This window comes from Manacus vitellinus, unplaced genomic scaffold (genome assembly GCF_001715985.3).
Source record: "Manacus vitellinus isolate BGI_N305 unplaced genomic scaffold, ASM171598v3 scaffold_2_pilon, whole genome shotgun sequence".
Lineage (NCBI taxonomy): Eukaryota > Metazoa > Chordata > Aves > Passeriformes > Pipridae > Manacus > Manacus vitellinus.
Genome location: NW_021940208.1, coordinates 24,612,932 through 24,637,072, shown reverse-complemented (window position 1 = coordinate 24,637,072; position 24,141 = coordinate 24,612,932). Strand labels below are relative to the sequence as shown.

Below are 24,141 nucleotides of genomic sequence, written 5' to 3'. Positions count from 1 at the left end.
GCACTGTTTAGGATTGCATTATGTTCGACAAAGATGGACCAGCAAGGTCAGTGAGCAGATCTCAGAATTGCCAATGGGGGCTACAACACAGCTGTCAAAACAAGCTGAGTTTACAGTCTTCATGCTGAAATTTGCAGAAAGGTATGTTCTACTAGGAAAAGAAAGGGGTATTTTTTTTTCTTTGCCTTATCCAAAAAATACAGTTAGATGTACTGACATATTGATTAGTCTGGAATGCAGAGAAAGCTTCTGTTTCTCCAGGTTGAATCCAGACAATGATATTTTCCTAAAAAGGTATCATCCAAGAAGAGGCTGAATTTCCCAAATTCTTCTATTTTTAACAGGCCTAACAGATGTCTGAAAGGCTATTTTCATTAAAGACACATATGGAGCAGATGCCACTACACTGAAAAGCTTTCCTCATGGGAAACCAAGTCAGGAGTTTAATATAAATAAAAAACATCTGTAAAACCTCTAATTCATGCAGATAGCAAAAATAACTAAATTTATACCAGAAATCAAGGGCAGATATCATTGAGGAATTTAAAATCAAATAATACATCAAACCACATGGAGAAAAGTTTCTAAAAGTAAATCACATGTAGCTGCATTCCACATGGAAAATCTGATCAGCTTAACTCCAAAATAAATGCCTCATTTTCTGTCTGGCTACTACCAGGAATCCATCTCCTAATGAAAAGCAAGTCTACTACACAGAATGTCCCAAAATATAGGCCATGAAGGTACAGACGTATGATCAAGGTGTGGATGGGAATGTCTGAAAACCATGACAGCAGGTTTAATACTTCCCATCAGGTTGAACCATTGCAATAATTCCCGCATAAAAGTGGAATTTCATATTACTTAGCTATTGAAGCAATGGTAACAGACCAGCTAATTGTGATGTCTTTGATGTGACAGACATGACCCATTTCAAAAAAAGTTCAGGCCTCCAGCAGATTCATATCTAGTATCATCTTCTCTACTTACCCAACAAGGTATGTCCCAGTTAATTTCCTAAGCAGGAAGGTATGATGATGACACTACTGGTAAGGAAAAAACACTCCACTGTAGATCTTCTGTAGTGCTGTCAGTAGTGAATTCAGAAACGGCTGGGGAATTTTTAACCATACGGTTATTTACTGTATTTGGAACTACAGATAACCTGTGGCAAAAACAGTCTGACATGAAATGTCACATAAGTGGATGCTGTGGAAAACAGCTTGCTTACCTTGGAGAAAGTTCCTCAGTTCTACAAAATGATCACAAGGAAAGCAAGCCCTAGCACTTGGGTAATTTTAAGCTCTAGGGATTTAAGAGGTACTAACCACCCTCAAGACTCTTTCAGCACAGTTGCCCTATGCTAGCCAGTCATTTGAATATCTCACTTGATTTAGGTGGCTAAATTCCAAGAAACTCTTGAAACCGTTGAGACTCAAAATGGTAGGATCATGTACTGATCACAGTCCTTACTCAAAACATCAGTGTTTTCCTTATGATGTTTAAAGTACAACATGAACAGTCAGGCTAGCTTCCATCACTAGTGAAGAAAAAACATCAAATCAGATCCAGGACAGGCTCTCAAGACATTTACAGGAATCTGCAAAGTGAATGGTTGAAGGCACAAGATGGGGACCCTTCAGAGAAACAACCTTCCTGATCTGAAGTTGCAGAGGTATCTACCAAAAAGAAAACTGAGCTAGCCTATGTGTGTGCTAGAACAAATAACAACCACTCACTTCCACCCATCTGAATTAACATCAGACAACAGTTAAGACAAAATTTTTTAAACTAGTCTTTAGACCAACTATTCAAAATAGTTTTACTGGAATTAAACAAGGATAAGACCTGCTGGTACTGAAACATTTACAGGAGTACTTCTCTATAATTTGGCATCACAATCTTTCAGTGATGCAAAGGAAGTAACATAATCTAATCCAATGGCAATTGCAAACAGTCAGATCAGCGCAGATCCCAATGGCCTCTTTCAGAAGGTATTTCTGGAGCTTTGTTCTCCACCCTTATCCAGGTTCAAGGATTGAAATACATCAACATTATAGGAGTTAAGGATGTTCTCCTTCTAAACAACTTCAGTAATTTGGTTGCAATTCATCATAAAGAATTTTTAACTCTCAGGGATGGTATATAATAGAAAGTTAATATCTGATAACACTCCTAGAAAGGCTGAAAATACTGATAAAGAACACTGACAAGGTAGAGCAGCAAATACATGACATCTAGAAGACACAGAAGATAAGGTTTACCAATAGAAATTAGCTCAATCAAAATATCTCACAACCCAGATGCACCTCAACACTTCAGAATTTTAAACAAACCAAAATGCCCCTAGGTATGGTTGTATCCAAGAATCAAGTATTACGGAAAGGTAGAGTACACCTCTGCAGAAATAGTGATAGTATGATATTTTCCAGACAACAGTGAAAACACATTAATGCATTTTGAGTTATACTCATTGAGGACATCCAGGTGAAACCACCAGCCGAATATGGAATTGATCAATTTAAGTGTCTGCTGAATTATTTAAGACAAACTAGCCTTCATCAGGACTCACTCTAATCTTCAATTTACTCCAGTGAAATCTTTTCCTTTGGTACGAACTCATTAAAAACACATCCATCAACAAACAAGCTGTGAAGCCACACAAGGATCGCTTGCCAAATTCTATTTGGGTTAGCTATCAGTGTATTTCACTACGTCTGAGCATTAATTATTTCTGAAACAATATTTTGTAATTCCCTCAATTTTATCGTACAGTAAATGTAAGCAATCAAGGAAAAATTTGTTCCTTTTTTTTCACTACCAGACAATATGGGAACAACCTTCCAAATATCTCAATTCATAAGAAAAGAAATAAAGCAGAAGCTATCACATGTGGCTTTTGAGACAGTATTCTCAGGTGGGAGACTGCTAGTACACTTGCCTACACGTGAGGTCAAATGTCTACTAATAGCATCCTGTCAAGTATTAGCAACTTTTTAGATCAGAAGTGTTTATAAACATCAAAATTGTGATTTTTTTTAAACACAATTGTATTTATGGATATCAAACCACATAATAAATTTAATATGGTCCAGGACCATTTTACACTACTAAGGATTATGGGCACTGATGAGTCTATATAACATCATAGAATGGTTTGGGTTGGAAGTGACCTTAAAGATCATGTAGTTCCAATCATCTGCCATGGGCAAGGACATCTTTCACTAGACCAGACTGCTCAAAGACCCAACCAACCTGGTCTTGGACACTTCCACGGATGAGGCATCCACAAATTCTCCAGGCAACCTGTTCCTGTTGTACCATGCTGGAATTCAGTATTGGATTCAGCTCCATCCATGCAGCGTTATCAAATCAGAACTAGTTTTTGGAATGGTTCCTGGTGCAACAAGCAGTTAATACATGTTGGCATGAATAGGCCTAAAGCCTTAGCATTGCTGTGTGGGCAGGAGAGGGAGGAGAGATAGATGTGTGCTGCTTGAGAGTTGGGGAACTACAGTTTCATAACACTCTTAGCTGAAGCAGTAAGAAAGCCTAGCCTGTCATAACAGCACACAATTCTCCAAATAATTATACTTTTAATATTATGACTCTCATGTAAATAAACTGCATCCCAACATAACTTGGGGAGGGTGGAGGCTAAGATCTGGAGCCACCTGATATGGGACCAAACAGTGTCATGCCCCTTTGTGACTCCAAAAATGCCCTGAGACGTCAGAGCTAGAGTTGCAGGGATGCCTGCTAGACAATCAAGTTCTAAACCCTGGAACATGCTCGTACCCAATTTCCCTATAAATAATATATTGAACAGTGGTATGGTAATAGTTCACCAATCAAAATCCATTAAACAGATTACTGCTCTTAAAGTATCAATCACAATTAATAATTCTGACTACTATATCAACTTCACTGAATACAAATTAGATTAACATTAGTAAATAACCTACTCTTTAAACATTGTTTTTTTGATATGATGACAGACACTATACTGAAAATTAGAAAAAATATTCTCTAAACCAGTACTCTTTTCTCAGTAGGAAAGAACTAACTGCAAAATAAATCACTATTGCTAAAGGTTTTAAGTCCCAAAGCAAAATAATACTTATACTGTCCTTTAGAGAAAGTATCAGATAAAAAATGTAAAAACCACCAAATAACAACCTTCTGTCAACAGTTACCAAGATGAACATTAAGCTGAAATCCCATTCATCTCCAGTGGGTCTCACAGTGCAAGTGCACTGTCATAAGACTATTCATTTCTAAACACAAAGATAATCTTCACCATTAACAAGTTTTTATAAAAGATATCACTCGATATCAGTAATAATCAATGAAACCTCCAAGAAGATAATATGAAGGTTAAGGAGGTTTTAAAAAAGTTTTGGAGGATGTTTATCGCACTGAGTAAAACCAAGCACAAAACAAGAACTAAGGTAAAACAAAATGCAATTGAGTATTTAAATTTCGACAAGCACAAACATACTTCATCATGAATTTGAGCAACAAAATACAGCATTCAATATAACGTCAACTTAAGATACTGGGACTAAGCTAAGTTAAAGCACTTCATAAGATGAACAGAATTAATACAGTTTTCCTAAAATAGTTCATGAATCTGTGCAAGCCCTGCCAGAAAAATCAACCACAACCCCAAAACAAAAATGAAACTCCACAGTAACATGTGATAATATCTGTGTTCAGAGACATCAGCCTGAGACATCAATGAAAGAAAGAACCTACAAGAAAATGAAGTAGTTTATCTAAAGAAAACCTAGTCTGGAAGAGAAGATAAGGGCAATAAGGGATTTATTTTATACTTACTGCTGAATGAACAGAAAACATAAAAGCGATAAATAACTTTTAAAAAAGAGAACGCATAAACCACAAAAGCAACCCATAGAGTCACTACAAAAACCCCCTCACAACCAAGAGATAAAAAAACCAACCAACAAAACAAAAGCCCAAAACCACAAGCCACACTCATGAAGGGAACCTGAACCTCTGTTTAGAGTCATGCCCTCAATGTCTTTAAGCCAACAACAAATGTTGATCAACTTAGCTTGAAACTTGTAACGGTCACAGCAAGCCAATATCTCACTACGTGTCTAGCTGTTTCTTTCAGAATACCATATCTTGGCTTTGAATTCAAAGTCAGAAAGATAATGGGTTTCCATTATTAAAAAAAATTTATTATCACACAAGTAGTAATTAGTCATTTACTCAGTATTTAGGCTCTTCCTTGGGAGTCCAACAGTTTAATTGTTCCCTTAATCACAACTTTAGAGTAATTTAACATAGGATCTCCAAATTCTATGAAAAAACATAAGACACTCCTCATCTAAAAGATAAAACTTCAAGCCCTGTATTGTGTGTTTGATTCTCCTCATTTAAAACATACAGCAAAAAATGAGGCATAAACCAAGATTTTTAAGGAAAACAAAATAAACAAATGCAGCGAAATTCTGAAGATTCATATTAATGTCAACAGCAGTACCTAAAGAAATGAGTAGAAGTTCTCAGCCCACCCCCTGGCCAACAATAAAACAAAAGATACAAGAGATCCAAATGAAGATTGAAGAATTTTGATGAAAAGCAAATGCATAGGATTTAATATTCAAGAATGAAAAAAGTGACTTATTCAAAAATCTTCCCCTTGAACAGAAATGAAATATGTTTCACATTACAATCTGATTGAAGCTTCTTTTCTGAAGTCAGCTCTACTAGATGCATAGAAGGTGTAACACTAGAGAAATTGTGCTTAGGATGGGGTTTGGTTTTGTTTGTGGATTTTTTTTAATGCTTTGCATGGAAAACTAGGGAAAGGAGGGACTTGCAATTTTCAGTGGGAAACTAGAGCTCCACAAATTTTTGAGATATAAGAACTCATTATTTTATGAAATGTTTTTCTGAGTTATCACATTACCTCAACTTTTGAAGACAAATTTATCAGATAAGTTGGGCCACATGCAGCAAAACTCTACCTATACTGTTTCTCATGTAGCTCTTCTCATCAATTGACAGTCCCATCTAACTGAATAGGTATTATTCCCACACAGGGAAATTCCCTGAGATGAGCTAACAATGACCATCTTAGCTTGAAACTCTAGGAATGGACAAGAAAAATCAAAGACTTACATAGATATGTGCATCAGGAAATAATATAGCATTAGTCTGAGTTTGCCTGGATGAAATAATTACAAATTATGAATTATGAGCTATATAGAAATTACATGCAAACTGTATTTCCACAAAAGGCATCAAGTCCCAGCACTGAACCAGCAGTATTTTCTTTTCTCACTTCCAGTCTTCCTCTGTTAATTTAACTGGAAGATATTACAAAAACATCTTCCCACTAGGAAGGGAAAAAGTGACTACATGAACTCTTGACACAACAAGAGGTAGCAGGCAGAATACAGTAACATGATCAATACTACAGTATTTTCTTCTCCTTTATATGGAGGACAGGAAGAAAAACATCAGTGCAGAAAACTTCAGTGAAAAAGTTAAGATTTATTAATGCAAACAAAAGTAAAACCAAATTATTTTAGTTATAGAAATTCAAAAACAGCCCTGTATCTCCCAGAGAAATATTGCCACAGGAAATGCAAAAGTCTTTTTGATTTGATTTTTTTGGCAAACAAATTACTTCTTTTAAGAAAAAGAGAATCCAAAATCATTCCAACAGTAATATTTCAACAATCAGGTCTTCCTTATCCATGGATATGTCCAATAAAAGTCCAGTTGAAAGGCAGTATTTCTACTCTTCTCCCAGTATGGAACCTCTTCAAACTTAAAATAAAGCAGCTGTCATTTTTTCTATATTATATTAAAACTGTATTTCAGTAAAAGACAAAAAAAAAGTGATAATAAAACAGAACTCACCACAACTCCGAACTGCTCTGGCTCAGACAAATTTTTATACTCGCTCTTGAACTTGGACAATGCATTCAACTGTTCTTGTTCAGGAAGGTGTTTTATTAAATTCTATAAAGAAAAATAAAATAGGTTTAAAAATCTTAGATTCTGTGTTGCTTGTATTATTGTAAGCAAATGGTATTACATATGCATCATTACCATACACTCCAAAGACAACACTCTTCCCTGAAGGCAGTAGAATGTAAATAGGCAACACACAAAACTAACTGAGAGTATAAAAAGCAAGTGATGCAATACTGCAAGCTAACACCTTTTGCTAATTCTACAGATGCTTTTGTATTTTTTTTTAAACAGTTTTTAAAGAAAGAATATGCTTAATAGGCACTATGAAACAGAACACTATGAAGCAAACAGAACAAGAATTTCAAGTGTAACGTATCCACCTAAAGGAGAGCAAGAAATACTAATGCTAGACAAAAAGTATTTTCAAAAACGATAATTTATTTTCTAGTATTTCAAAACAAAAGCTTAAACCCATTACACTTACTTACATTACTAGCCTGAAAACTTTGCTCAAAGGGGGAATTCAGAGCTGGGATTCAGCTTCAGCTGAATTTATAAGTCCATATGGGGAAGTTGGGCCCTTACATAAGTGACTGTCTTGTGAACACAGGTAAGGGAATCTAAACATTTCACATTCATCTGTTCATCTGAAGAATCTTCTGACTCCCTGGAACTTCCTGAACACTTGGACATGTATATCTACATAGAGGCACTGACGATTAGGCACCTGAACTCCACTCTAATTAGATCCTTCTAGGTTGGCTAAAAACAGCTTTTCTGAGATTCTGGAAGTAGAGAACTTCTCAAACATTTAATTATGGTACATAATTTGAGTCAATAGCTCAGTTCTGTCCCTTCCCAATACAATGACTATAACTACTAGGTAATTGTCAGTCAGTCCCCCTAGCCTGCTGTCTTTCTCAGCTTATGACTCTTGTGTTTCTGGTTACACATTGGCTAAGCTTCCATCACAGTGAGAAAAATATAAGAGATTGTTCTTTCCTAAAACACTCCCTCGTCTACTAGTAAGATCTGAATGAAACTGAAAGTTCAATCCTTTTAACACTGAAGCCAGTCAAGCAAACAGCCATCCCACTAGCTACTACTGTATTTCAAGAAAGAATCAGAAAAACTGACTCCAGCACTTCCCCATTACTTGACTGAAAAGGCACACATTTCAGTTGTCAAAATCTCTTTTTTCACTCTTCAAGTAAATAGCTTTGGTGATATATAATGAAGAGAAAAGAAATTTAAGTTGGTAGACATGATCTCCATCTGAAAGTCTTTTAAAGAAATCCCTAATTTTATCCACTAAAGATCCCAATATCAGTTAGGATATAAAAATTACCTCTCTGGGGCCAGAGAGTTAAAAAGCCATATCTATGCTTTGCATAACATACTCCCCTAGTATAAGAAGAAAGAATTTCACTCTTTAAGTAATAGCCAAAATATAGCCCTAAATCAGTAGACTGCTTCAACAGAGTGTCCATGCTCAAATAAGGGTTTTGCTAAGAAAAAAGAAAACTACTAAAAATGCATGAATGATGATGCTTGAAACAATAATGTAAACTTAAATTTTATGAGCTTGATTTGGACATGGTCAACCTGCTTTTCAGCATGACAGCAGTCATATATATATCCTTACCATTATAATGTTTGAAAAATATTTTTGTAAAAAAGACTACATCTATTAATTATGGATAAAGGTGTCCAGCCCCAAATCAGTAACATTGAGTAAAAATGAAAGGGTACAGAGTGTAAAAAAATGCATTTTAAATTAGAAATTCATAACACCTTTTTTTATATACAACATCCACATGAACAGCTCTAAATATACTACAATTCCCTAATCTTTACTGAGATTACAATGGTACTGTTTGATGCTGAAATAGTTTTCACATGTAGAAAAACTGACAAAACTTTCAAAAACCAAAAATGCTCAAGCCTTGTATGAATATTTTCAATATTCAGCATCAGAAAACAAAAAAAAAAAAGCAACCAAAACTGAAGGAGCAACTGATATCAAAGCGCCTTTATGGTATTCAGATAAAGCTTTTGAACAGTGACGGATGAAACACATTTTGAATATCAGAGAATAAGCAGGAAAAAGAATTTAGATTAAGTCACAGGAACATTCCAATAATTAGTCAATGAGTTTTTGGATTACAACATGACTTTCGGAGTTTTTACATCTTTCAGGAGAAGATTTAATTTCTAACGAACTGGGGGCAACAGGAGAGAGGGTAGAAAGAGATTGAGAGAAAATGCATTTTATTTCTTAAGCATAACAAGAGTTGGCTTAAGGACAAATTTCCAAATTCAGAAACAGCAATATTAGGACACACTGAACAATATTCAAAGCTAGACAAAAAAAACTGATGAAGGCAAGAAATTTCAAGAAAGGAGAAGTGCTGTATTGTCTAAGGTATCTTATATAAATGAGGGAAAATAGCCATACGCTTGCAAACCTATATATGCTTTCACTCTTCTCAGAACCACAAAATACACAGGACCACATTTTTATAGCATGGCCATAACGCATAATTGAGAAGGTTTTTAAAGATCGAAATAGAGACATACAGCTGGATATTTACATTTATAGTAACCTAAGGATATATGAAGGTGGATATCAAATTTTTGAAGGAACAAGGTACATTATTCTGCCACTTTCAGAGGAAGATGGGTGTCTTGAGTCGTTTTTCAAGTTTAAACTCAGATAGTCCCTTTTTCAAAGTTATTATAGGGTTGTTTTACCCACAAACAAGCAACTTGGATGAAACCATTTGATAAAAATTATTACATCCAAACTTGCAAATTAAATTTGGAGCGTAAGTTCTACTGAGTTTTCCATCTGACTTAGGCCTTCAAGTGTTTAATCATTTGGCTAAAAAATGCAATCTATATTCTTGAGTCAGTTAAATGACTGTGTTCATACAGGACATTGTGAGCTTTATCACTTGTATCCCACTACACTGACTTTCACACAATCACAGCAGTTGCTTCTCTTACCCTTTACTTAAATAAAATTGTTCCTTCCCCCCCAAAAGCAAACACAAAAAGATTCAAACACTGTCAAAAACACTTTGTACTCAATTTTGATGCCAAGAGAGGTTATGGGATACAGTGACTTTCAACATACTTTACTGGTAATATGAATTAATAGAGCCACAGGATGATCAGTATAATGTCAAAAGTATCTCCTATTATTGTTAAGGATGCCTACTGCATAGATACTGCAGTGGGACTAGGTTGTCTTAGATGCTTTAAATATACAGAAAATCAGACATTCTTTATCCCAAGGCATATACAATTATAATGAAAATAACAGTCCATAGAAGAATTTAAAATTAATAATATAAAATAAAAAAATTCTCAGTAAAAATAAAGTTTCTCTTCTCAGTTTATTGCAATTTCACATAGAAGTATGCCATTAATTAATTAATTATCCACTAATGGTTTGATCTTCTTTCTCCCCAGAGTCTATATGCAAAAGTATGTTTTGCCTTCTTTAAATATTACATATGGTAATTATCTAGATAATATTTATTTATTAAAAACTGGTTGCTTCATGTTATTGTCGAGTACCTAATGTTGCTAACAAGCTAAATTTTAACCATTGAAAAACAGTGCTAAGATCAAATAGCACAAGAGAGTCTCAGAGCAAGTATGTACTACCTGAGACAGAGCCCAAGATGAAAATAACAGCATATCATATTCTACCTCTCAGCTTTTCACACTACCATAGAGAATTTCTACTATTATACAAAATAAAAAAAAGTATATTGCAGCATAGAAGAGTCCTGCACAAAAGACAGGAGAGCAGGGCCCATCGTGTACAACAGTAACTTGGGAAGACGAATGCCATCACTCCAAACAGGTCCCCCCTTCCTCCTTCTTTCTCCCACTTTATATACTGGGTATGATGTCGTATGGTCTGGAATATTCCTTCTGTCAATCTGGGTCACCCGTCTTGGCTGTGTCTCCTTCCAACCTCCCATGCACCCCCAACTTCCTTGCCAGTATGGCAGTTTGAAAAGCAGAAAAGGCCTTGGCTATGTGCAAGCCCTGCTCAGCCCTGTGTTCAGCACAAATCCAAAACACAACCTCATATTAGCCACTGTAAAGAAAACTAACTGCATCCAAGCCAAAAACAGCACAAGTTGCTTTCATAAAAATATTAGTGTTTCAAATATTGAAAAATCTACAGATCACAGAAAAAATATTCTTGCAGTTATTTATTAGCCCAAGTTTACGTTAAGAGGTTTTTTAGTTATAGTTTTTTATCTACTGAGAAGCTTCCCCTGAAATATTGGGATTTTAAATGCATTTTTCCTTACCTGAATCATGGACTCTGATAGTTGTGTTTCATCTACTTCCAGTATCATCATTTTGATTTCCTCATAAGGCACTCGGAAAGATCCAAGGAAAATTGCTAAAATAAAGATTCCACAAATAATGAAAAAAGCAAGACAACAATCTTGTTTCTACTTACAAAACACCACTAAAACAGGTTTTAACATCTCCACGTTAACAAACACTATACAAAGTAATATAGGTAAGAGATAGTAATTTTTAATGCATTTTTAATTACTGTTCTCCTTCAATTCCAGCCTTCTCCATCCATTTGTTATGCATAACATCTAGCATCACACAAGACTTCCATAAGCAGTCAGTGACAAGTCTACTCTGAAGGAGAATCACTGCTGTTACAACATTTTGTGCTGAGGTGACAATTACTTTTTTTTCTTCAACAGTCTTATCAGAGCTTTCTCTTAAAGAAGCACCATGATAAACCAAAACCATATAAACAGAATACAAAATGCTCTTATAAACACTCCTTGATCATTCACTATAATCCAATTATTTCCTACTTTATCCCTGCTGGCATTTAGGAACCTAGACTTCATAGCACTCCACTCTGTCAAAACTTTATCTGCTTCGTTTGCATATTATTGCATAATTCTGACTATTATGTATAGTTTATTTAAATAATAAACTATAGTTTATTTCTATAAAGTATATGAGATGGCCAAACATCCTGCGGACATTACTGTCCTTTTTTGCCAGGGGGGAATGCTGGGGGTGGGGCAAGCAGTATTCCTTGATGAATATGCTGAAAAAATAGATAGATAATTAGATATACAGCTGTATGTTTGTACTTCAATATATACAGACTTGAACAAGGAATAATCTTTAACTGTTTTCTGGGTCTTTTTAAGTGTTTCAGTTGTATCAACTCCCAAGCTTGGGCTTAAAAACAATACGCACATTTTCTCACACACTTTAAACAAGAAGTGGTTACCAGGCAATAAGACAAGAGAAAGGCATTTATATGGAACATTTATGCATTACTCTGTGAAAAAACAAACCTCCAGAATCTACTTACACAGATTCTGCGCAATCTTTGGGTCCAAAACTTTTAATTCTTTGATTCGTTTCTTAATGGATTTCTTTTCTTCAAAATCATCCTCCTCTCTTTTTACTGACAAAGTAAACACAAATACACTCACAGTTAATTCTTAATATTTAGATAAAACAGTCGTGAATTCAGAAAGCATATTTACTATCAAGTATAGTCAATTCACAGTGAAAAAGAACATGTAATAAAACACAGTCAAAAAATAGAGAGGTTTTGTATTTATTGCTTGTATTCTCAAAACTTTTGCTCTTCAGTCAAATCTGTCAGCATGTTAGCCTTCTAGATTTATTTTTTTTATATATATACAACCTGAGTAAAGACTCTAATGTTAACTGTACAAATATGCTGGAGTCATATTTAAAATATCATGCAACATGTTTCGGTCACCCTGGTCAGGTTAGCATTCTGAACTGGATTTTAACAATAGAAAATCTTAAAAAAATATTTCAATATGTCTCAACGCTGAGCAACAAAGAACCAACCTAAAATCTAACTATTTTTGTGGCTGCTTTTGTCTATATGTACCAAAATTATTAAAGACTGGTTTATTAAAAAAATAACATTACCTTAGAATATAAATGAGTATATTCCTCCAAAAAGATGTATTTTTAAATATATGATGTAATCACACTTTTACAAAATACCGCAAAGTGACTCTATATGTTAATATTGCTGTAAATTCTGGTTTATTCCTTCTTTTCAGAAAATAATTCATAAAATAGGAGTTACAGAATGCATTATGTAAGCTCAACTTATTTCTCATTATTTGCATATTGTCATAAGAATTTCACTTAAAATAACAGCATAGGCTTGCTAAGGTATTAGTAGGGACAGTTTCAATTATTATGCAAACAAACTAAAAGACCAAACTCACACAAATCTTTCTTAAACACAATCTGGTTGTCCTTTTTTTTCCTTTCTTCCTTCCTTCCTAGCACAAATCTTCAGTGTCAAATGTTATTTACCCAATGTACTGCTACTCTATACTATTTCACAAATGAAATTAGTTTCCAAGCTTTTACAGTATGATTGTTCTAAATTGTTATTCATGCTTCACATATTTGAGAGTAGAAAATATGCTATAATAATATGCTACTGACTTCCAAAGGAGATGGATGTAGATGAGAAGTCCTGTCAAGAAGATGTAGGATTAAAATTTCTGGCTCACTGATGATTCTTGACAAAACTAGGCGTAAACATGAATTATCAAGAGGATTTCCTTGAGTTGAAATTAATTCCAAAAATGTTAACAGAGATATTTGAGAGTTATGTCATTCTTAAAAAGTGTTTTTCTAAGCACAATAAATTTTGCCTAAGATTGGGACACAGAACAAATGACCTCGAGGTCTTTGGGCTTTGTTGTCTAGAATACAACCAAAGAAATAAGGACCTAAACACCTCACACAGGGATTGAAGGAACTAGATTCAAGTCCCTTCTGCATTGACGGAGACACAAATTTCAATCATCTCACTCTTAATTCTCTACACCTGCTAGGCAGCATGATGCTCTTGTGGACATGCCACAGTGCAGAAAAGAACCTGGTATTCTGAAAAAATGAAATCACTGAGCTAAGACATAAAGCAGTTGTTGGAAGAAGGACTGATAACCAGAGTCCTGGCAAAGGGGTTACGAAGCTACATACCCTCATCTTTTGTCTGTCTTAGCACTCTACCCACACAATCCCGTTGGTCTTGAATTCCTTTTAGCACGGATTTAACAGAATAGTTAGCATTCTCCTGTACCAGGAAAACTACACACACTGCTTACTACACATGCAAAAGCAAAAGTAGGTTTTAACTACCAACGTGAGAACTCAATGTTCCATGTGCAAATGAATAGAATGACATTTTAGCTACTGGATGAAGAGAAGGTTACCAGTAAAGGTTCACTTTTCCTGGTTATGCTTTAAGAAGAGCCCAGAAGGGCATGTCTAGGGGCTACAGATCTCAGAATCATGCTACTGTTTTCTCCTGCAGTCCACTTTAGCAGACCACTCAAATTTTTTAACAACTACATGCTGAAAAGAGTCATTCTTAAAAGCATGATTTTAAGCTGAAAACAGTCATTCTTAAAAGCATGCCTGTCTTGCTAGAATTGCAGATTCCCCTAGAAGACCTGGACATCTCTGGACCAGAGGTTCCATGCCATCTTCACGCCTTATGTAATGAAAATATTGTAATGCTTTATGGCTACTTTGGAACTTGGCAAATAATTATTTTACAAGAAACAAAATAATTTCCTTTTCAGTCACAATAAACAGAAGTGAAATTATATGAATTTATTAATTTCCTTAAACTTGCCCTGATAGCCTTGAACTGGATACTAATAGGGGCAGAAACAGAAAAAAAATGTTTGCTTTTTCCAGTACTAGAAAGAAATATTTATTCATTACAAGTCTTATAACAGAGATAATACACAGATACATAAACGTAAAAAAAAAAATCAACAGTTAAACAGGCACTAATTAACTCCCCACTTCCAAATCAAGAAACAGGGATGCAAATGAACTGGCTAATTCACTCAGGAATTTTCACCCAAGAGGGCATTATGCATAATGTTACTGCACTACTTAAGGCATTGCAACAGTAAGGAAAAATGTATAAGCATAAAACATATCTACTCTAGGAAACTCATGCAGGAATTGTATGCAGAGTTCTACAATTATGCAACAAACTAAATTATTGTAAACTTACATGATACTTCTTCAGGAGAATTGAGGTCACATCCTTATGTTGGTGGCAGCAATAAGAAGCAGAGGATACATATTACTTGTCTTCCTTGTTTGAAATGTTGCAGCTTCCAATCAAAACTCTGATACCTCCTACTGCCTCTAGAAATTTTTACCTCACTTGCTATTGTCCTGGTTTTGGCCAAGGATAGCACTAATTTTTCACAGTAGCCATGGCTGGGGTGGGGGGAGCCTGGAGCCATGTGGGCTTGGCCAAGACATTCTGCTATTCCATACCATCTTATGTCATGGCTGGGGGGCAGGGAAAAGGTACTCTCCCTCACTTTCCAGAAGGGGCGAGGGGTATTCCTTTACTGGGGGAACAAGTGGCAAAGGGAGCAGTGAGGTAACACCGGTCCTGACCAGATGGTCTGTCCCCCATTGTTTTTCATTGTCTCGGGTCTGGGGGAAAAATGTGGGCATAGGATGGTCTGTCCGACATGTTGTTCACTGTCCCAGCAGGTAAGCAATTTTTGCTTGCAAATCACCCTCTTTTTGTATACTTTTGTTATTAATATTATTGCTGTTCCTGTTTGTTTTCTTATCGCATTGCTGTTTCCAGTAAATTGTTTTTATCTCAACCTGTGATTTCTGCATTTTGTACCTCCCACCAGAGCAGGAAGGCGAGCAAGCTGGGGGGAGAGGGTTCACCAAATTAGGGAATGCCACTCAAAAACCATGACAGCTAATTAACTTATAAGGTAGCAAAAAAAGGAAAGAAAAAGGCCCCAGAAGCCTAAGAGATGTAACTATTATCTATTTCTAACAAGAAAAAAATGGAAAAATCCTTCCACAAGGGGGGGAATTATTAGAAATATCTGAATAGGTGAAGTAAGTATCCAGACTAAAAGGCAATCAAAGAAAATAAGCAGTTAGATTTTCATTTGTGGAGGGGACTGGAATAGAAAGGAAAGTATACGGAATATAGAAAATTGGAATATCTGCTTATACTGGAAAAAGAGAAAGCAGCCCACTGCCCAGTGGGCAGCTGCTGCAGAAAGGAGGTGACTACTGAGGGAAATAGATGCAAGATGTTATCAAGCTAACAAGAGAAGAATCCAACCAAGGGATCTCAAAATACACAGACGGCTCTCATGACTCCAGAAGTTGGATCAACATAATAAACCACTAGCTTTTTTAAAATTATGTGTCTTATTTCAGGTATTATACAACTAAAAAGGAATGTTACATGTCAAGAACTGCACACCCTTTGAAGTTCTGTCTATATGCTACATCTATCACATTGAGGGGCATACACATGAACCGGACAATATTTTGTCAGTAGTACCACACCTGATGCTTCAACTGCTCTGCCCTCTCAGGCTGGGACACAAAGTGCTAGAGCACTTTGAAACACACAGAATTCACGTCCTACCCTTAGCAGTTCCTCTTATCTCCATATCCACAACCTTATTAGCATGACTCTAAAATTAATAATGTGGTTGCCAGCATATAGATGGACAAATACCTCAAAGGATTTTTAGATATTAGCCAGATTGCTTTTACTTTCTCCTTTAAATATCTATCATGGCTAGGCTTCGCAAAATATGCATTCAAATGTAGTCAACTACCTCCATCTGATGGAGGCAATGACCTGACTGAAATTAGAGTTCTGAAAAGAGTGATGACAGGACTGTTTTACAAATATCATAGTTGGAAGCCTATAGAATAGCACTTCATAAAAATGTGGACTGGATAGGATGGAGCTACTCTGTAGAACTCTGAAACAATTACATTCTTGGTAGGTGCCACTGAAATAATCTACATTCATGAACTGCTATGTACATTTCCATTTCTGCCACAGGTCTTGATATAATCTGCTATCCACAATGTTTTTGTAAGAAAAATCATGTCTCTGCATCTGTATGCTAAATAAAAAAAAAAAAAATCTTCTAAAATACATCATCCTACTGAAAAAAAAACCCAACAAAATACCCTTGAAATACAGACTTCAAAAGGAATGTACCGATATGAACATTTATTTTAGAAAATATGAGTTCCTATTTCAGATGAAACTTGAAAACTAAATTACACAGAACACTCAGTGGGTTATTTTGTCATTAAGTAACAGAGCATACAGAAAACCATATGACCTTGCACCTTTCGTAGCCTCTCAGCTAAGACAACAGTCATCTTACATTCTGTCTTCACTGAAAAAGGAAAGAAGAAGCCTGGAGTCATGGGATCAAAGGATGTACCCATACAATCCCATTATAAAAGTAGATGCCTACTTCATCTGTTTAGAAGTCTAATTCTTAGAAGTAAATGACAGCTTACATCCCATATAGTAGGATATTCAGCTGAAAGACCTGTAGTCTTTATCTCCAAAAAGTTATCTGGAATCAAAGGAACAGATCATTAATAAAAAATAAGGCTGTAGCTAAATAACAAATCCTGCAGAATTTCTTAGTTATTCAAAGCAAAAATGTGGAGTACCTTTCTATAAAACACAAAACTATAAAGGTTGCAAGGAACGTCTGGAGGTCATTTGGTCCAACCCTGTTACTCAGACAGGGCTATCTACAGCCAGGTGCCCAGGACTGTATTCAGACAGCTTTTGAATATCTTCAAGGATGGAAGGAGAGTCCACAACCTCTGTGGGTAATCTGTGCCTAATCTGTGACCAGTCACTCTCACACTAATAAAAAAGTGGCTTGTGATGTTCAGAACGAACCACCTATGTTTCAGTTTGTGCCCATTGCCTCTTGTCCTGTCACTAGGCATCACTGAAAAGTGTCTGGTTCCATCCTTCTTGTGCTCTCCTTTCAGATATTTATGTAAACTGGCAAGATCCTCAGGAGCGTGCTCTTCTCCATGTTAAACATTCCCAGCTCTCTCAGCCTTTCCATATAGGACAGATGTTTCCCTTCACCATCTTCATGATCCTTTGTTGGACTTTTCCCAGTACATCCATGTCTCTCTTTTACTGGGGAGCCTCAAGCTACACACAGTACTCCAGGCATGGCCTCACCAGTGTTGAAATCAAAGGCCTGTCAAAGAATATGTGTCTTTTGTCTGACAGGACACAGATTTTTGAAGCCTTGGATTGTGTTAACAGGTTCACTGCTGTCCTAAAGTGGCATGCAACAAAGCAAAGCAAAGTTTACTCTCCAAAAAAAAAATTTTAAAATACCACCAAAACCAAAAAAAACCAAACTACCACCAAGTCTAGTTCCTCGACTGCAACACTACACAGGTGCAATCAGCCCCACTTGCAGATTCCATATTGAGTTGTTTGCCAACACAATTATTTGTGATAATCTGCTTTATAATAGAAAAAAAAATTTTAACTGGATCTAAATAATTCCATAATATCTTCGAAAACGCCTACTTCCTTTTCTTCATAAAAACAAGGATAAAATGAGGATACTAGGCACAGCCCACAGCTATAGGAAGAATGCTTGAACATTGAGGCCAGGAAGTTGGTAAATATTCTGCTTCCCAAACAGAGCAACCTAAGGTTGTACCAACACAATTGCTAGGACCAGGGACTGCTTATCACTTAAAGATCTGTTCTAAATAATGATAGTTCATTCATAAACCAAAGACATTAAGCTATCATTTTTTAATGATAGCTGATAAAATGTTGATAAAATAATCAAGTCTCAAGTCCTACTTGTTAAGAAGTAACTATCTAAAATACTCACAGAAGTATGGCATATACAAATCAGAAGAATCTTTTTCTTAGTTACAATCTGAACATCTGCTTGGCTCAACTATAGAACTGAAAGTTTTAATCAAGACTGATGCAAATCTTGGAAGGATATAAACCTCCACTACATTTTTTGTGAGGGAAAAGGAAAAAGGAGAGGTTGAAATGAGCTTTCTGCTACAATGGAGTTTGCTGGACAGGGAAAAGCAAAACATACTCCTGTTTCCAGCAGAATAGAGTTTAGCTCCAGTAGACACATAATTCTTCAGTTTTGAGATCTCCTCATTCTAAGATATATTCCTACCATCAGGACTTAGTTGTTTGGGCCTTACAAAGCTGATCACTTGTCAGAAGCCATCAAAAGCTGAGTAACAGACCTGAGTGCACTTGAACCCAAGGTGAGTATAGTTGACTCAAGAAGCACCATAACATTATTGATTTTAAAATGGAATGGCAACTGTTCAATTCCACTATTTTGTGTCCAGTAGTTGTCTTTCAGAGGTTGTCAAATTTCAGAGTAAAATCTTTTAATTTAATAATCCTTGACAGATTGTTCTTCCATGTCTTTGTGTAATTGCTTTTTAAACCTAATAAATTTTAAAAATTGATTAAGTCCTTCTGCACAGAGTTCCAATATTTAATTAATTATGCACTGTACAAAGAAAGATCTTATTTAATTTTTTTATAGTCTTGATCAGTTTTGCTGTACCTCTACCATTCTTTTTACTAGAGAGAGGGAAAAAAATCACATAAATTCTCAAAATACTATTTTACCAGTATATCAGTAATTTATTACATTGTTAACTAATTCTGCCGTTTCTTAATGATTATCTACAATATGTCCTCCATTGGTATCAACTTTGGTAATTGTAGATCCTCGAGAACCAGAAACCTTTTTAAAAACTGTCATCGCATTTGTCACCTTTCTTCCTTTCCTCTAATGTTGGCATAGGTTCAAATAATAGTTTACACAGCACAGTTCACAGCTCAGCTGTTTCATCCTTCAGTTCCCTTAGAAGTCCAGGGTGAATACCAGCTGGTCTTAGCAATCTGTTACTGTCCACTTTATTGACCTATCCTAAAACTTCCTCTACTGACCATACAATTTGTGTTTCCTGATCCAGCATGGTGCTTTCCCCAAAGACCACCTTGGAGGCCACTTCATTATCAGTCAAACAGAAATAATTCTAAGTTTCAGCATTTGGAAGCACGAAAAAAGGGATGTTAGTCCTTCTCTTTTTTTCCTTTGGAAAACAGATAAGAAGCAGTAAATCTTATTTTTGTCTTGCATTTTTATTAAGTCTTTATCCATGCTAAAAATTCAATCGTATGAAAATTTTAAAACCCTATCTCTAAATCAGCAAAGCAGTAAAAATCAGAAACCTACTGAAGTCCATGGAATTAAAATATGAGCTTATACTCTTAAGTGAAACCCAAGTGAAAAAGAGACACTTAAAGATGTGGCTACTTACAGATTTTATGTAGCATTTTTAAATGGCTTTAACATGCTGCAGTCTCCATATTTCCCTAACTATGTTCTGTTGCTGTTTTCAGGTAAGACTACTAGTAAAACTTTTATTTTAATCTCTCAATGAACAATTCACTACTTTGTTTGATCTCAAAGCTCTTTCAGCTTCACTAAGTAGCTTCTAGAAGCTGGACAATGACACGTTTCTAGACCAAAGTTCAACATACAAGCTATTTTCAGTTGTTCCTACTGTGCAAGTTTTCAAACCGTTAGTATTTATAATTATTGATTTACAGGAATAAGTAGAAGTATCTTTTTCCTTTTTATACCTTAATTCACTACACTGTCAAAATTGTTTCTTCATAATCTTAACTTTCAATTTAATACAGATGTTTTCAGAGCTTGAGTTTTGAACATAGACTAATCCAAATTTTTTCACCTTTGGAAAAGGGTTTGGGGGTGTTGGTGGATGAAAGACTGGACAAGTTGGCAGCGTGCACTTCTAGCCCAGAAAGACAACCGTATCCTAAGGTGCATCAAATGAAGTGCAACCAGCAGGCCAAGGGAGGTGATTTTGCCCCTCTATTCTGTCGCGTGAGACCCCACCTGGAGTACTGCATCAGCTCTGGGGTCCTCAGCACAGAGACAGGCACCTGTTTGAGTGGGCCCAGAGAAGGGACATAAAAATGATCAGAGAGCTGGAACGCTTCTCCTGTGAAGACAGGCTGAAAGAGCTGGGGTTGTTTAGCCTGGAGAAGAGAAGGGTTCAGAGAGACTGTCACAACTCCTGTTGTGACAGGACAAGGGCTTTAACCTAGGATTAAAAGAGGGTTGATTTAGACTAGATATACAGATGAAAATTTTTTACAATAAAGGTGGTGAAACACTGAAACAGGCTGCTCAGAGGTGGATGCCTCATCCCTGGAAACATTGAAGGTCAGGCTGGATGGGGCTCTGAGCAATCTGATCTCATGGAAGATGTCCCTGCTTATTGCAGATGGGTTGGATCAGATGGCGTTTAAAGGTCCCTTCCAACCCCAACTATTCTATGATTCCACAAATCACAGTATAAAGACATAGCTGAGCACTGCTGGTAATAGACGGGAGTTAATTCCTTCCCTCAGACACTCAGTTTTTCTCCTAGTTGCATATTCTTAGAATTTATGAAAAAACCAGCATAACAATCAACATACTTTAAAAACTAGAACTCATAAAAATGTCAGAAAAATTATCAAGGGGAAAAAAAGTTTGTAATCAAAGTAGCAAGTTTAATCAACTTGTGGACTAATAAACGAGCACCAGAGTGGGGCAGACCATATAACCAGGTGCGGGGTAGAAGAAACCAGTCAGGCCTCTTACCTTCAGCATCAGTGAACCAATGCATCTGCCCTGTTGCTCAAAGAGCACCATTCCATGATCCCAGTTGAGCAGAAGATTGCACTGCATCTGAAAAAAGCTGTCCACCATTTTCCTGACACTACCTTTATCTGTAGAAGCTAGTTTTCAGTTGTGCCACTTCCCTATACACCCATGGAAACACCAGTATTAAACAAGAAAGAGAATTGAACTCCTCCCAACTAGCAGCACCAGATTTGCCTGACACTGAAATATGGCATAGAACAAATTCACAAAATTGGCTATCACATTAAATTAGAAGGATGGGAGAGAATAGCAAACTGGGATTACTAGGAAGGAGTTGGTGTATCCTGATTGAAACTGAATGAGGAATCCATGGTCAGCAGCGGACTTACCCAGGCTGCAGGAGACCAAGGACATCAGAGAGAATAAATAGCACTCCCATATCAGCCCCTGAAGTACCTCAAAGCACCTGAAGTATGCCTGGAGATCAGGATGGGTCACTTCTACCAACCTAAGACATCAGATACTGGTATACAACCAGGCAGTGCAAGTATCTCCAGATCTCCAGGATGATGACATTATGCTGAATGGCAACCTGAAGGTAGCAGTGGCCTTGCAAGTCAAATGCTGGGGTTTGAACCTTCAGTGTAAGACTGCTTACTCCTTGCTACAATCCCTGGGGAGCTGGGAAATCTGAGAGGCAAGCCAAAAATCAGACAAATCACTGGGGATTTCTCATCCTGCAATCTGCGGCCCATCCTCTGCCTCACACACCCCTGGATAAACCTGCTGCTCATAAACATTTACCTTATGTGATGTATGGGGACGGGGGAGAGAAAACAAAGGAATTCAAATCTATCCCTTACTTGTAAATTTTTGCAACAATAATACTAACTACTTAGTTATCTAATAAATGTAAAATAGGAACTCATGGTCCAAAGTCCAGGTCACTGCTATAGCAAAGCACAACATACAAATTTTCTTATTTTTGTAAGTCTACCTTCAAAATATTGAGCTCTTTCTCTTAAAGATTCATTCACAAGGTAAGTGTGCCTGAACCTCTCTGATCTAGTTGTCCAGAACCAATCTGCAGTTTAAATTTATTCGCAACTAGTTTTTACTTATTTCTCGTGGTTGAAATAATTCGTTACCCTTTCTAACAGTCTTCCTAGAGAATAAGAAAACAGCTCAGCCCTACAACACAATCTTTGCTTTTTTAATTAAAGATTTCTAATCCATTTATTCTCTACACCTGGCTATACCAGCAGCTTCTATGCATCTGTGATTTAATCTGTCTTGAGTCTGGGACAGTAGAACCGAAAGTCACAATACAAAGCGTAGCTTGTAAACACATTAACAACAATGTTTCCCTACTGGAAACAACTCTGTGAAATCAAGGATTTGTTCTGCTCTTTTTCCTTGCCTTTATTTATTTTTTCAGTAAACAGTTGATACATACATACATAAAAACACACATATGTACACAAACTGAAATAAAAATCAGAGATTCTAGCACAAACCTAAAGTTTTTCTTTATGCTGTTGAATTTCAGGCATAAGCACCTGCAGTTCTTAGGTTCTGCTTCCCTGACTACAACGGAAAGCAAGTTCTATGCCATGCTCTTAGACAATACCAAATGTATCTGATTGGACTGGATAAGCGTTAGTTTATTTCAGACTGCTTCTTTCTCAGATGATTAATCACCAGGTTTCTTTGCTTTCTTCTGACATAGGTACACCTACACTCTTCATTCTCAAACACCACCAATACTCTGTCATCTTGTAAGTACTCAGTCAACTACTGGAGATCTCCATCATCAACTCTTAGCAGATGAATGTTAGCAAGGCTACACAAAGTTAGTAAGAAACTTTAGTGACTGCTACAAAACTTTACCATAAAGGCAACTGTTGTTCTTCCTATCCTTCTCTCTGTATTGCCCCTGCCATGATTAGACACAGGCTGGGGACTAAATAGCATGCTGTTAAATACCAGTGAGGCAAATACAGTAGCATTTAGCAATGTGAACAAAGGATTGAACATATTAAAATTTCTTTGTTATGTGCCAAAATTTCTGTTTAAATACAAACAAAAGTTACAGTTAAAGGTTTGTATGAAAGAAATCCTATGGTTCTGATTTTGTATATCATATATGTGGTATAAATATTCTGACATTACTTGAAATGCACTTAACTAGAACAAGTTCCTTCAGAATTAATGGGGCTTAAAAGTAACAGCAAAATTTCCCAATCATACTTAAGTATGTGGCTTTGTTCACAAATTTGTCTTTCTTCTACTCATCCAGCTTCTGTAACATCCTACCCTCTTTCAACTTGAGAATGCATCCAAACTCTGCCATCATAAAGTTAGGCCTTTTCTTAACATATGCAACAAATCATTGAGACTATTTAATAAATAATTATTCCCAAAACTGATCCTTCAGAAACTCTACTAATAGCCTCATAGTCCAGTGTATCCTTTTTCAATATTCCTCACATCCTCCTCAATTTACCTGTTTTATGAGTCTGCAGCTAATCCCACTTTTCATTAATATTGGCAT

General features: G+C 36.2%; 1 protein-coding gene across 1 annotated transcript in view; it reads right to left on the bottom strand.

Annotated features, from left to right (window-relative positions):
* The window catches only part of DIAPH3 (diaphanous related formin 3), a 203,246-nt gene that overhangs the window by 113,155 nt on the left and 65,950 nt on the right, over window positions 1-24,141 (bottom strand). The window contains exons 17-19 of the mRNA XM_018071434.1: window positions 12,344-12,439; window positions 11,295-11,389; window positions 6,901-7,002 (exon numbers count right to left, since the gene is read on the bottom strand). Of these exons, the coding sequence (XP_017926923.1) occupies window positions 6,901-7,002; window positions 11,295-11,389; window positions 12,344-12,439 (293 nt within the window). The remainder of the gene's footprint in view (window positions 1-6,900; window positions 7,003-11,294; window positions 11,390-12,343; window positions 12,440-24,141) is intronic.